At 40.8% G+C, this 15,936-nt stretch overlaps 1 protein-coding gene across 1 annotated transcript in view; it reads right to left on the bottom strand.

The window, feature by feature from the left end:
- LOC113033269 (transmembrane protein 132C) overlaps positions 1-15,936 on the bottom strand; it is a 293,196-nt gene that overhangs the window by 11,966 nt on the left and 265,294 nt on the right. Inside the window, exons 7-9 of the mRNA XM_026186903.1 lie at positions 2,417-2,622; positions 422-485; positions 88-219 (exon numbers count right to left, since the gene is read on the bottom strand). Of these exons, the coding sequence (XP_026042688.1) occupies positions 88-219; positions 422-485; positions 2,417-2,622 (402 nt within the window). The remainder of the gene's footprint in view (positions 1-87; positions 220-421; positions 486-2,416; positions 2,623-15,936) is intronic.

Below are 15,936 nucleotides of genomic sequence, written 5' to 3'. Positions count from 1 at the left end.
AAAATGTTAAACTATTCCTTTTGTGAAGAAGCCATGATCTGCAAGTGAATAGAAGGGTACTGTTTGTGAGCATTTGTGTATACCCACCTTTAATTGGTCCAAGACCAAATGAGTGATATCAACTTGCCAGTCAGCACCCAGCATGTAAACCATCTCTCCACCTGGGTCAGAAGGTTCTGCGACAAAATGAGTGAGGACCCGCACCAAAGCATACTGGTACTGAAAGGTTAGAACAAGGCCAAATTCAGACTCTGATGCTAAAGTGCACAACAGACTCTTACTTCAATGCTTGTGATTAAACAAAAACATGGCACTCAGTATCAATAACTCAGTATTTAGGCAGATATTATTCAGATTAAACTGCCTTTTTAAAAGAGTTGTGATCACTCAGAAACAATACTGATTTACAATCAAATGATACCTGTAGGGTGCAGCCTTTGCCCTTTCTGTCATCGTCCTCATCATCTTCACTGTCTCTGGTGGGTCTGAAAAGAAAAGAGATAAATAAGGAAGAAAGAAATAAAATGAAGGGATGGTGAGATTATCCAGTAATTAAATGTCCCCTTTCCTCTCTCCTCTCAGCTCCAGCTGATGTACTGAATAATCTCATCTTCAGGTTACACTTTAAGCCAAATAAAGGACACTTGAGTCTCTAATCTACATTTAACACATTTAAACATTTTACTTGAACATTAAGCACTTGTAATAAGACTAGGATGGTCAAAATATTTTAAACGTAACTGGTCAATTTTCTATTCTTGTGTAATACTATCTGTTGGGCAGCAGTAGATCCAAACTATAGAAATGAGTCTTTGCAACGTTATAAACAACATCAAAAATCTTTTACATTATAAGAATTACATTAAAAGGAAATGGAACAACATATGTAAAAATCACTATAACTAGGGGATTTAATAGAGTCTTGAGCAGAACTCCATTTGCAACACTACTGAGTCAAAACAGAATTATTGTTTGACTCAGTTTAACTTGGATTCTTTAAACCACCTTTAATTGGTCCAAGACCATTCTTCTGCTTTCATATGGTACCAAAAAGTAAAAAAAAAAAACTAACTAAATCATTATATTTGTATTTAAAAATATTGGTCAATGTATTTTGTGTTGTTAATCTAGTAAGCAGCAATCTACTAATAAATAGACTTGCAGCTAAGACAGCTGCATGTCTTTCTTCTTAATTATTTCTTTCTTTTGCAGAATATAGAAAAATACAGTAGTGATTAATTAAATCAGATCTAATCTAATGAAATAAAACATAAGAAATATAAAATGTACTATGAATGTACTAATTTTTCAATGCTAAAAAACAAGAAGGCAACTTGTCTCGATTCGTCTCTAAATGAAAATGTATTTTTATCTCAGAAGGATGCAAATAAACACATTCTTTCTCCTTTGCCTGCCTCTGTGAAATCTATCATTGACCATATACAGGCACACATAGGATCATATAATCACATAAGAATATACACACAGAGGACTGCATCTGTGTCTTATATCTTTACAGTACCTATGAAACTCAGGTAATATTACAGGAATTTTCTTTCCATTACCCAGTGCCCCAGTTGCACATGTGTCTGTGTGAATGTCTCTACCTAATAGTGCTTGTGTTTCACTCTGTCAGATAGTGGTTTGGGGAGATGGAGGTGTGTTTGTGCACACGGCTTGGTGGCTGCGTGAGCAGAAATTGCCAAAATTGAAAAATAGGCCCAGCAGAACAAAATGGAAGGGTGGCAAGATGAGAAATAGGAATAAAACACACAAACACACATACCTGTCATACAAATACACAATCAGAGATAGAAGCACAAAAGTATAATGTTATTTAGAATCATTAAAAGCTCTGTAAATGATGAAAACTTCCAATGTAAACATTAATGCCAATGTAAGTTTTGGCAAGAAACACTCAATTTCTATTTTTAACATCCTGTTATGTGCTTTGTAACACTGGTAGGAATAAACAATATTGTCAGTCTGCAACTTAAAAGTGATACACCTTTGGTTCAGCTTTGAGAGAATTTGGAAAATATGGCATTGTAAGCTGTAGTGTGTGTATATATATATATATATATACACACACCAAAATGAAAGACAAAATAAAATTTCTCAGAGAAGAGTAGGAAATACAACTCAACAAATGCCTGTACCATGAATTTTTGTGACTTCAAAAACTAGCAGTTCCTCACAGTTCACTGCTCGATTCTAACAGAAATTGCAGGTGTTTGTGTTTCCCTTCTGAATAGTCTTAAAATGTGTTTCTTACCAAAGAAAAAAAAGTCTTTGTAGCATAAATGAAAATGGTGTACGTAAAATGCTCTACATTTTGACAAAATTATGCTAATGCCTACACCTTCTACCATGTGTTACACTCCCCCATTCCCTCAAGGTCAGACAGGCAAATTACCTCTTGTTAGTGATGATTGGCACCCTCCAGCCCTTGACCTGGCTGAGCTCAGTATCTGACAGATCTATCTGAAGCGGTAGCTTGGGCACCCAGACGGTGAGCTGAAGCTGAGCAGATAGGTGCAGGTATGAGAACTTGATGGTCAAAGACTGCCGACCACGCATTTCTTTGCCATTCACCAAAACCTTGTCACAGTTTGGAGAAACCTAAAAATAAATGTATAAATAAAAAAGAGGGAAAAAACAGTTTGATTGAGACTGGGAAAAACGTGCATGCATGTGTGACATTTTAAACAGAAATCAAATGAGTTGCATGAGTTTTTTCCACAGAAACAGATGCAGCTTCTGTTGTGTATTGCTCAAGCACAGCCTAAAGCAAGTTTTCACAATAATTATAGTGTTGCATCCAGTAAGATATTTGTCACTGATTTATAACAAGTTTATTAATCTTGTAAAGCACTTTGCAAAACTGTTCTGTAATGTGCCCTGAAAGAAAAGGTTAATAATGTACTTCTTCCTGTTGCATTAGTGGCATTTCAGGTTTGCGAATTCTCTCTTGTTATCTCCGCCAACGTGAAGCAACATATTAACATTTAACAGCCTCGAATCAGTAAATCGCAGTCATTTTAAGACATTAGCACAATTTCACTGAATACATAAGATGACCAACAAGAATACTGTGAACCAGAATACCAGTGGGTTTAGCAAAATGCATGATTTCTTTTTTTTGTTTTTTAAAAAAACAGTCTAAAGCTTTTTAACACTCTATAGTACATATTTGTTTTTTTGAAATTTAATGTTGCAACACAACACCTTCTAATACGGTGATGAGTGGAAAGGGGGTTTGAACTTTGACCTCTGGGTAGAGCAGTCTTTTTAGGAACCAAAACTGCATGGGACATAGCGCTAACAACTGGTAGGAATAATGTTTGTTTCTATACATATTTAAAATGAAACAACTTCATTTATAAAATAGGTTTATGGATTTCTGAAGAAGAATCGATTTTTAAATATAGATTTTAATTTCATTTGGTTACGCAAACACTTTTTTTTTATTTGTTCCCAAAGGACAACATTATGCAGTTCAACCATCTTTCTTATTGCATTAATGCTAAAGCAGTTGTTGTCCTGATTAATGCTTGTTTTAAGTGAGTGTTGGGATATACACTTTTAGCAAACCATCCAGTATATGACCCCATATGAACTGACTGGAAAGGGACATAAGGCAATGGAAAATCCTACAATGTATTCTGTTTAATTTTAATCTTTTTCAGTGTTTTGATTAATCAATGTGCATTTTTTTACCAGCAATGTCTTTGTCAAAAGATAGAAATAATCAGTCAGATTTGAACAGAAAGTTACAGTTTGCTAAAATACTGCATTGGCCGTATTTGCATATTTATAGCTCTTTATATAATACCTAAACTAGGGATCTGTATAACATATTGCAAATGTGCATGGATAGCCAACAAAGGAACCAAATAGAGTTATAAGGTGAGAAAAGGGAAACAAAGAAAGCAATTCTTCTCCTAGTGACAGCAGAGAATTATGTGTTCAAGTACCTTAAAAATTGGAACAAAAGTTCAGCAGCTATGAAATAAAAGCAAGGGCAGTTACAATTTCCAAACTGGCATAAAGTCAGTCTAATATTATTTATTTATGACTGCTTTAGAAAAAAATATATTGAGAAAATTGCAATATTCAGAAAATGTAATATGTGTAAATATTTAATCATCAGTTGGTGCAAAACTGTGTTAAGTAGACTTTCTCACTATTTTTTCCTGCCCCACCTATTCTTATTTCTGCATCTTTATATAATTCTATGGCCATTAATCCATTCCTGAGAAGTTTATAACTTCTCCACCCTCTCTGTCTCTACACTACACTTCTCATCCCTCCTCCCACCCTTTCTTTCATCTCCCAGTGCCTCAAATGTTCTGTGCTCCCCACCCATTCCTATTTAACCCTAAAGCATATGAACATCCATTTCCTGTTATCTGACGTCTTCACCCTTTTTTGTTTTTACACCCCAGTCTTCTTCCTTTTCTAAATCTGCCAACTTCTGTTTATTAGGTTTTCCACTCAGCTGCACCTCACATTCAATCCCCGTGTTGTAGAAATTAGTGTATCAGACATCACTGCTTACAGATGACTTATTTAAAAGCTCACACCACCCACACTACAGTTTGTTTTTTAAAATCTTTAACTGTAAACAACTTGGCCTATTGTGCTGTACACCATTAAGGTGAACTCAATTCGTCTAAATATTCATTTTATCTCTTTACAACCTGTTACTGTTAAGAATGATTTAGTTATTGCAATACGACAATGAAAGACAATGGAAATGTTAAATAGACATAGTAAAAACACCTACATCTTATCCCACTTTAATAAACATTTCCCAAAACTACAGTGTTTTTTGCAAAAATTCAAAAACCTTTTTTATACAAACTGCTACTGCTATTTGGGTTTTTCAGGAAGTTAAATCTACACTGAAAAAAAGGCCGTGTTGGATTTACTTGATTCAGTAGTGGACATTGGTTGCACACAAATTTTTTGCTTTGGCAGAAACTTAAACAATTGAGTTAGTTGTCTGCCTCTTATAACTCCAGTGATTTTCCTGCAGTTTGACATCTCGTGCGATCTTGTGAATTTCATGAGTTCAGCAACTAACCACTCTTACTAGATTGTATCATGTCATCTCAACAAGAACAAATTAAGTTGTTGAATTTCATACAGATTCTTCATGATTTAATTACATTCATAGAAACATGAAATTATTGTGTTTAAATTACAAGTTAGACTTTTTTAATGCAACAACCACCCAATTTACTTAGAGGCGGCTGCTCGATTTGACTGAGATGGATGCCTTCCTGAAACCACGATCCAAAGCGTGCGAGACTGAAATCCCGTGCGGTGTCGCAGTAAGTTATTGACTTACTTCACTCGAACATGATATGAACAATTTAATCTAGCCTCTCTGCATATCATGTAGTTTCTACACTATATAGTTACACTTAACTTTAAAGCACGAGGCACTTATGTTAAATACACGCAAGATGCTTACGTAAATCCAAGAGTTGGCCAATCCCTTTTTTTCAGTGTAGTCTATTTTGGGTACCGTTTCCAGACAGTGTTTTTTTTTTGTCCTGTTTCTCTCCCCTTAAACCCAGCTGGTTGTGGCAGATGGCTACCCCTCCCCGAGCCTGGTTCTGTGATGGGTTTCTTCCCAGTAAAATTGAGTTTTTCCTTCCCACTGTCGCCAAGTGTTTGCTCAAAGATGGTTGTTCGATTGTTGGGGTTTTATATTTATTGTTATGCTCTTTACTTGCGCCTTGAGGTGACCGCTGTTGTTATGTGGTGTTATATAAATGAAACTGAATTGAAGATTAAATTAAAATCCAAAGAGAACCATCATCTGCGCATATCTCCTCATGTATGGTAAGTTCTCCTCTTAGTGAGATGAATAAAAAAGGGATACTGACTTCTTCCAACAGTTACTCAAAAGTCTGTGATTCAGTGCTCTTGCCTGATGAAGTTAACTATTTTAGTTATAACATCAAAAACATGGTTCATTTTTAGTACTGACTTACTGTACACAACACTTTATGACGTATAATACAGTGCAAAAATACCAGATTCAGTTCTGGGTTTACTGAAGTCACTTTATCTTCTATCCGCTACAAAAGTCAGACATTTTTCACTGTCAGATTTGGACAGCCATCGGTTGTAACACCTGCCAGTTTGCCCATTTCAGCCCAAGCCTATCAAAGCATGCAGTTACCTCCGTAAACAATTCACTCCCTGTCGTGGTCCTTTTCATTCAGCACGTTGCTGCCAGCTCCTCCGTAATCTCAAACTCTTTCATTATCCCATGTACAAAGATGAGTAACTAGGCTGTGTCACAGACATCACAGCTTTTGTCCACAGCCACGGAGAAAAAAAATCAAAATTGTCTGTTTTGTTTTTCAAGCTCCAGATCTTTGAAAATGTCCTCGATCCATTTTGTTATGGTTCGCCTGGAGAGGGGTTCATTCTCAAGTGCTTCTGTATATTAGCACGGTAGAGTGCACCAAATACTCTTTGTGGGAAATTACAAAGCTGGTCTTGACTGCTCTAACCATGTTTAAAGCTTCATAAAAGGTTTTTGTTGCTTTTGTAGCTTTGCTAGCAAATCTACCTTTCTGGTCTATTTCTCTATGGGTGTTTGTTCTTATAATGGTGATTCATACTGTGACCCTTTAGCATATGGAGGACAATATAAGCTTATAAATTTGCTCTCTACAAACAAAGAAAACTGTTTTCATTCTGACTTTAAAAAAATAAACTCTCAGAAGTGCACGTTTATGTTATTTTAATTTCCCATTGAGCTCTCATGCGTCTGTTTGGGACAATGCCCCTGTCTAGCCTAAATAGATAGATGTTAATGAATTGTAAGTGCATAATGTAAGCTCAAACTGAATGCCAGTTCAAAGAGGAATGGTCTGACCAATAACTACTGAGTACTTAAGATGATAATATATTGGGGTGAGTAAGTGACGGACAAGGTAAGCGACTCATGTTGTAACTGACGTCAGACGCCGGAGATTTTGGCGGAAAATTAAAGCAAATGGTAGTTTAGATTTGAACAAATTCATTTAAGCTTCAGCATTACCAAATACACTTATCAATTGTCTTATAACTAACACTATTTGTCTAAATAATCTCCAACACCCTGGAGAACAACGAGGAGAGTTTAGAGACTCTCCAAGATTATATTGATCAGTGCTTTCAGGATCTCGTGATGAAGAAGACCCCGTGTGCAGCTTCCCCGGCCAAACCTGAGACGCCGTCGTCGAAAAGACAACGCCAGGCAGATTCCCCCGGCTCAACATCGCCAGCCGGCAAAGATATTGCCGACATATTGGAGTCAATCGACAAGCGATTGTCCAGTTTCGACGCAAGGCTGTCCTTGATGGAGATTCTTCACCGAGAATTTAAATGCTTGCGAGAATCCCTGGAGTACAGCCAGCAGCAGGTGGAAACGCTTGCTGCTGAAAATGCCACGCTAAGGGAGTCGGTGAAATGTCTCACAGATAATGTTACCCAGCTCAATAGAGAAAATAAAAAAATAAAAGAAACAGTTATCGATCTACAAGCTCGTAGCATGCGTGATAATCTGGTATTTTCTGGTATTCCAGAAGCCGCTGGAGAGGACGCGGAGACCACGGTAAAAAGCTTCATCAAAACCCACCTGAAGCTGCCAGAGGACACTGTGAAGAACATCGTCTTCAATCGGGTACATCGCCTCGGCCCCATTCGGGCTACGGCCGGGAGACCACGTCCTATCGTGGCCAAATTCGGCCACTTCAAACAAAAGCAACATGTGAAAAGCCGCGGCAGGGAATTAAAAGGAACGGACTTCAGCGTGAACGACCAGTTCCCCAAAGAGATCTTGGAACGACGCAGGGTCCTCTTCCCAATCCGACGCGGCTTCATCCAGAAGGGCTCCCGCGCTGTCATCGCTGTGGACCGGCTGTACGTGGACGGACAGCTCCACCGCGACCCCAACATCACTCCGTGGCTGTATTAACCTCACACCAGATAAGAATCAGCTACACCATTTCCCTATCCACTCACACTAACTTGCACTAACATCTGTTTAACTTACCAGTATCAAATCGCATCTTAAAGTGTAATTTCATAGCAGAATTAACACCGTCACTCTCCGTCAGTGATTTAATTGGAATGTTTACGTTTTGTTTCTGTTTTTTTTTTCTTCTCGTTTTTTTTTTTTTCTCCTCTCTTTTCCCCTCTTGGTTGTATGCTGCTCACCCCTGTCCTTGGTTTCTTTCTTTATTCCTTTCACTGCCTCGATCACCTGCTTCGACACTCATCCACAAACATCCTTTATTTCGACACATACGCACCATGCGCTCAACGGCAGCACATTTACATCAGTCAGACAGCGCACACAGTCATATAAGATACACACACACTTAAGCCAAGCCTACTCATATTAGTAACTATGCATACACAAAGTCAGACTCAGGGAGCATCTCGCCACACATTTTTTCTCTCTCTCCTTCTCTTTATTTATGAACAAGTGACGTATTCTCTCCACCTGTCTAAGCGACGCACACAGCATACATCCCTAGTTATACACAAACATCTATGGGTACACTGAGGTTCATTACATGGAATATAAATGGAGCTGGCTCCAGAGAAAAGAGGTTAAAAATATTTAACCAACTCAAAAAACTACAGGCGGATGTTGTCCTATTACAAGAGACCCACAGACCTCTTAGAGGTTCGAATGAACTTAAAACACCTGAGTTTCCCAATGTGTTCTCAGCTTGTTATAATTCTAGACAAAGGGGAGCAGCAATTTTAATACATAAAAATATTAATTTCACAGTACTCGATACAGTTATAGATCCAGAGGGTAGATTCTTAATCATTAAACTATCTATACGTGATAAAAAGCTATGTATTGCAAGTGTATATGGTCCAAATGTTGATGATCCCTCATTCTTTCACGGTTTTTTCAGTGCACTCTCTGAACACTTAGGCTACGTTCACACTGCAGGCGAAAGCGCATCAAATCCGATTTTTTTGACCCTATGCGACCCATATCCGATCATGCTATGACAGTGTGAACGGCGCAAATCCGATATTTTCAAATCCGATCTGGGTCACTTTCGTATGTGGTACTGAATCCGATACATATCCGATGTTTTAGAAAGCGACTGCTGTTTGAACGGTCAAGTCGCATTAAATCCGCCTTTTACGTCACCGACACAAGACTGAAGCCAATTATCAGCGCCCGAGAAGACATCGCGAACGCTTCCTGGCCATCCAGTGTAGATGTCAGTGAAACTGTTGTGAAGACAACGTAAACATTTTATTTGTACTGTATAATCTGCAGATTCTGCAGCTATCCTTTGAAGCACCGCTCCTCTCTTAAACAGCAATAAGGATCATTATTAGGTTATTTACATTATTATGTAAATAACAAAATAACTTAAAGCAAAAATTGGGAAACGTAAAGTCCGAAGTCTTTATATTAACGGCCATCAGTCAAACAATACTGTTGCTCTGGGTCTAAACAGAGCGCGTTGTGTGTGACATCTTCTTTTGCGCATGCGGGCCGCTTTGAGCGTTCACACTAGAGCGCGTTTGCTGTCGCATTTTATTTGTAGTGTGAACGAGGAGACAAAAAAATCGGATTTGATCAAAAAATCGGAATTGAGCATTAAGACCTGCAGTGTGAACGTAGCCTTAGATGGCACACTTGTTCTTGGAGGTGACCTCAACCTTGGACTAAATGAAGACAAGGATAGGCTCAATACAGCGGGAACTCAGCGTAATTGGCAGTCCACAAATATAATCAAACAGTATATGAGCGACTTTGGTCTTTGCGATGCATGGCGCTCCCTTCACCCCACCAGTAAGGAATATACTTTTTTCTCACATGTCCATCACTCCTACTCTCGTCTGGATTATTTTTTGGTCAGCAGCTCACTGCTGAACGACATTTCAGACACTGAGATTCACCCTATAGCTGTCAGCGATCATGGTCCTGTATCTTTAACACTAATGCACAAGAATAATACTACGCCAAGAAAAAACTGGAGATTTAATATATCACTACTTAAAGATGAAGACTTTATTAAATATTTTAAAAAAGAGTGGACTTCATATTTGAACTATAATGACACTCCCGAAACATCAGCTTCTGTTCTATGGGAAGCCGGGAAAGCTGTGATGAGAGGTAAAATAATTTCTTTCTCATCACATAAAAAGAAAAAAGAAAACAAAAATATTCAGGAATTAGAAAAAAACATCAAATCACTAGAAGAAGCCTACGCGTCCCACCAAGATCAGGAAACATTGAACAAAATACGCAAAACAAAACTAGAATTAAATGAGATAATTGATAAAAAAACAAAATTCTTAGTACAAAGACTACGCCTACAAATTTACGAACATGGTAATAAATCCGGTCAATTTCTAGCAAACCAGCTAAAAATAAATAAAGAAAAAACAACTATATGTGCTGTTCAAGATTCATCTGGGAACACATTATATGAACCGATACAAATAAACAACATTTTCAGGGATTTCTATAAAACGTTGTATTCACCACAAATAAACCCATCTAAAAAAGAAATTGATCAGTTTTTGGACAACATAACTCTTCCAAAATTATTGGACACTCAAGCAATGGCACTGGATTCACCACTGACACCAGGTGAACTCCAGGAAGCCCTGATAAGTATGCACAATAATAAGGCTCCAGGTCCAGATGGCTTTCCTGCAGAATTCTACAAAGAATTCTGGTCGATTCTAGCACCAGTTTTCTACAGAACGTTGTTGGAAATTAAAGAAAAGGGCAGACTTCCATCAAATATGAATTCTGCAAACATTAATCTCCTGCTAAAACCAGGCAAAGACCCTGTATATCCCTCAAGCTATCGTCCAATATCCCTTATAAATGTAGACCTTAAAATAATCTGTAAAGCTCTCTCAAAGAGACTGGAGAAAATAACCCCCCTCTTAATTCATCCTGACCAAACTGGTTTCATAAAAGGTAGGCACTCATCAACAAATACACGTAGATTACTTAATTTGATAGACTACTCATACAGTAAAAACCTAGAAACTACAATATTCTCTTTAGACGCAGAAAAAGCATTTGACAGAGTTAACTGGAAATTTCTATTTGCAACTTTACACAAATTTGGTTTTGGATCCTCTTTCATAAACTGGTTAAAAATATTATATAATTCCCCAACAGCTTGTGTTAGAACAAATGACCAGACATCCTCCAGCTTCTGTCTCTTGAGGGGCACCAGGCAGGGATGCCCACTCTCCCCTTCACTATTTGCAATTTTTATTGAACCACTAGCAGCAGCAATTAGACAGAATTCAGTAATTAAGGGCATAAAATGCAAGAACGTGGAACATAAAATCAGCCTTTATGCGGATGATGTGTTACTCTTTCTCCAAAATTCACAAACCAATATCTCTGGGGTGATTGAATTGATAAACTCTTTTGCAAGAATATCAGATTACTCAATTAACTGGTCAAAATCTACAGTCCTACCGATTAATTGCTCCTTCCATAATTCCTCTTCTACACCACTGCAATCGGGAAATATAAAATATTTAGGTATTAATGTTTCTCCCAAGCTTGCAGATCTAACTAAATTAAACCATATCCCACTTTTAAAGAAGGTAGAAGATGATCTGGCTAGATGGAAATGTCTACCCATATTACTCATGGGAAGGGTTGCCGCTATAAAAATGATGGTCTTACCAAAAATAAATTATTTATTCTCAATGATCCCAACTAAACCGCCACAAGATTGGTTCAGATCTCTAGATTCATGTATGTCCAAATTCCTTTGGAAAAATAAACCCCCACGTATAAGCTTAAAAACACTACAAAAGACCAAGGATAAAGGAGGACTAGAACTACCTAACTTTCAGCACTACTTCTTAGCCAACAGGCTTCAGTTTATCTCAGGATGGCTAAAACACACCCTCTTAGATGAACCTTGGCTAGATGTAGAACAAGCACTCTGCAATAATCTAGAGATCTCAGACCTACCATTTATCAGCTCAAACATCCAACGACATGAATGCTTTAAAAAGCATCAACATCAGCTCTTCTCTGACAGCATGGTGGGAGTTTCTAAAATTGACGGCGTCTTCATTAATCCCATGCAAACGTACACCTATCTGGAACAACCCTGACATATTACAAAACAATAATATGATAAACTTTTCAGATTGGAGTGGTAAAGGAATCAAATATTTAGAACATATACTAGAAGGAACAGAATTTATTTCATTTGACGGACTAGTTACACAATATGGGATCAACAAGAAAAGATTTTTAGAATATCAACAAATTAAATCCATAGTAAAAAAGAAATTTAAACCGGGTCAAGTTGAACTACAAACACCACCAAGTGTGGTTCAATTTCTTACTCTTAAACCCCCCAAATTACTATCCAAAATATACAGAATGCTTTCTAAAACAGATGAATCAATATCACTTCCTATTGCAAAATGGGAAGCGGATTTATCAGTTAACTTAGACCTAAACTTCTGGTCTCAGATTTGCTTAAAAACCTTTCATCTAATTAGAAATCCCAGTCTTCAATTAATTCAATACAAAATATTACATAGAGTGCACTATACAGGTCATCGGATGTTCAAGATGGGCTTTACGTCTACCAACAACTGCTCACACTGCCAAACCAATTCACCGGACAATTATATCCACGCTCTTTGGTTCTGTCCACCAGTTCAGAAGTTTTGGCGCGAGATATGTGAAGACTTATCGAAGTGTCTGAAATGTAACATTCCAACTTCCCCCTTAGTGTGTTTGTTGGGCAGCTTAGATAATGTCACTTCAGAAAAGAATATAGCCCATATGGTTTTCACTGCCCTATGCATAGCCAAGAAAACAGTCCTCATGAACTGGAAAAATAAAAATAATCTTAATTCTAACCAATATAGAAATTATCTATTAGATTACATTAGTCTTGATACAGCCTCTGCCACCACATCAGATCAATTGCTCTGGGCTCCTTTGATCAGCTCCATCACCTAGTGGGGGTGGGGGGTCATAGTTTGGTCCCGCCTTCACTGTTGTGATTGGTGTGGGGGTAGGGACAGGCTTAGGGCGTCGGGGGGTTCCCCGGAGGCATCTTCCTTGGGGGGCTCAACCCGGGGTAGCGGTCATGTCCGGTTAGGGGCTCTGTTGGCTCTCAGGTGACTGCGTGCAGCGGGGCTAGGGGAGGGTCTGTGCTGACGGACGTGGGTTACTGACCTGGTAGCCTGGCTGCCCCTGGGTGGGACCAGGATGGGCGTGAGGTTCTGGGGGCGCTCCGTCTCTGGGCTGGGACCCGGACCGGGCCTCGGGGGCTTGGGTCCTGGTTGGTGTGTTGCCGGGGTTGTGGGCGGGTGGGTGCATGGGGGCCCAGCCCTGGAGCAGGGTGCCGCCGGTGCATCGAGCCACCTGGGGGGCTCTTCAACTGGTGGGGGAGATTGTCACATCTTGCAGGAGCTTTCCTCTCCTCAGGAGCTCCCTCTGCAGGAGGGGGAGATACAGGAGAGGTGGAGGAAGATCTCAGCCTGGGTGTTTATTGTCTTATGTAGTCTGGAAGATGAGTGGATGGTGGGGTGGGTGCAGTTTTCTCTGTGGTGGGGTTGGGTGGACTGTCCCGGGCTCTGTGGGGCCGAGCGGCGCTGCTGCACTGGGCCCCGGTCTGGATGGGCCTGGGCCCCCTTTCCCTGGCGGGTCGTGGAGTGTGGGGGTGCCTACTGGGGTCAGCGGGGGAGCTGGCCCCAGGGAGGGGTCACTTGCCCCTCCCTTCCTTCCCTCCCCATCTCCAGCTGCCTCCCTCTTCCCGCTCCACCACAACCACCCACACATGCAGGGCCATGGAGTAGGGGTATGTCACCAGGGTGCAGAGGAGGCTACCCCCCCCCCCCCCCCCTCTGTCCCCTTCTGGCTGCCTCTGCCTCAATTTTATCCCACAACTTAGACATTCACATTACTCACACTCTCATTACACATACATATAGGATCTTGGGGGTGGGCACGATACACGGAGTCCAAAGTACCATCAGGGTGTACACCCCACCCCTGGCATCGTTGCCCACCTCTCAATTTTAAATACACATAGACATTGAGGGCTAGCAGGAGGGACCATGCGCTTACCTGCTGCTCTCTGGCAGGTAGCTCCAAGCCCTCCTGGGTTTTAAATGCACCTTAAAACACACATGCATCAACACTACAATGAGCGGATGGAGGGAGGTTTGGAGTCTTCTCTCACCCCCATTCTCTGCGACCTGCTGGTGTAGGGGGGCTAGGAGGAGGAGTTGGCCGTCCGACTGCGGTCTGGAGTGTGGAGCCTTCCTGCTGCTGCGGAGTCGGGGTGGTCTGCCTCCCCCCACCGCAGGGAAAAGGGAAACACCACCTGGGTCTGGGTGCAGTTCCCCCCTCCAGGGGCGGGGGCACCTAGACCCGGTTTGTAGAGTACGCTTGGGGAGTGTGATCGTGTGTACAACGTCTCTTTATGTCTGTCTCCAGGTTGGTTGAGTGTGGAGTAAGTGCATATGAGAGCATGAGGGTGGGAATGGATGTTTGTATCTGTGTGTGCCTGTATGTCTGTGTCTATATGTCAGGTTGGGTGTCAGGCGCCACCTCTCTGGGGACATCTCAGGCCCTCCAAGGTTTGGAGGCCTATCTCCCCCTACCTCCACTTCCCCTGCCAGTGGCGGACCCCCTCAGACATCGGTGCGTTGGTGGTTCTTTGTGTCCGGGGATGGGCGTCCAGGTACACACCGGCTCACTCTTTGGCGGCCGCTTATCGGGGCCTGGAGCCTGGGGCTCGCTCGGGCCACTTCGGAGGTGGGGTGCCCCCGGCCTCTCGGCCTGGGGCTCGGTCACTCAGGCGCAGCTGGCTGCCGGCGGAGCTCACGGGCGCGTCACTGCAACTCCCCCTGGCTTCTGCTCCGCGGCTGCTGAGTGACCCCTCATCTGGGACTCTCCTCAGCTCTTTCCGGGACAGTGGCGCAGCTGCCCCTCTGTTGGTCTTCCTTGGTCTCTTGTGTTCTGGGGGCCTCTGGATGTCTGGAGTTTTGATCTCCTCCACACCTGCTTCACGCCCTGGAGGACGGGGCTGTGGCCCCCCCACACCCTCTAGCAGATTATTACATGAAGGGACCTTTTAAAAAACAAAAAACAAGCGCGTCCATGCTCACAGGTGTACACACGGGTGATCACACCCACAAACTACACCCTTTTTGGCTCCTACCTCAAAGCACACTGTGTTTTGTTGTGCTGCACAATAATGTTTAACATTTAGTATTTACTGTCATATTCCCATATATCATTGTGATGTTGTTTATTCTATTACTCTTGTTCTCTTCTGCTTGCTTTCTTTTTTCTTTCTCAGCAGGTGACCCAGGTGATTGATATATGCATTTTTTTTCTCTGCCCGTTCTGTTGGTTTTTGTCTTTTGCCCTTCTCCCCTGTCCCTCTTCTCAGCTGTTTCTCTTTCCCTCTTTCTTTCTCCCCTTCTTTCCCCCAGTCAAGTCTGTCCCGTATTCAGTAAGTGAAAATAAAATAAACAATGAAAGGTAAAAAAAAAATAATAATAAGATGATAATATATTAAATGAGTAGTCCCATTGTAAAACGGACTAGTTTTTGCTAGATGATGGATGTTTTTTTACTGTAGGCACTTGAATTTGGAACATGTTAGCAAATTAGCAAATTAGCAAACGTTTATTATAGAGCAATCTTGGAACAACATTTCACTTTTCCTGATAAACACAATAAACGCACACATGATCTAAACACAATTTTGTATGGTTCAATTTTTTGGGCTTCCCTATGAAAGACTTTGATCTGAAAAGAGGTTAACATTTTGTACATCAGAGCTAAACCATTTCTTCCCTATCTGCTCTCAACTTTTAATTTCTTTCAATTTAACTTCCTCCTGCTCCTGTAACATA

Source organism: Astatotilapia calliptera, chromosome 12 (genome assembly GCF_900246225.1).
Source record: "Astatotilapia calliptera chromosome 12, fAstCal1.2, whole genome shotgun sequence".
In the NCBI taxonomy this organism is placed as follows: Eukaryota; Metazoa; Chordata; class Actinopteri; order Cichliformes; family Cichlidae; genus Astatotilapia; species Astatotilapia calliptera.
Note: the sequence above shows the minus strand (reverse complement) of the source record. Positions and strands in the feature narration are given on the sequence as shown.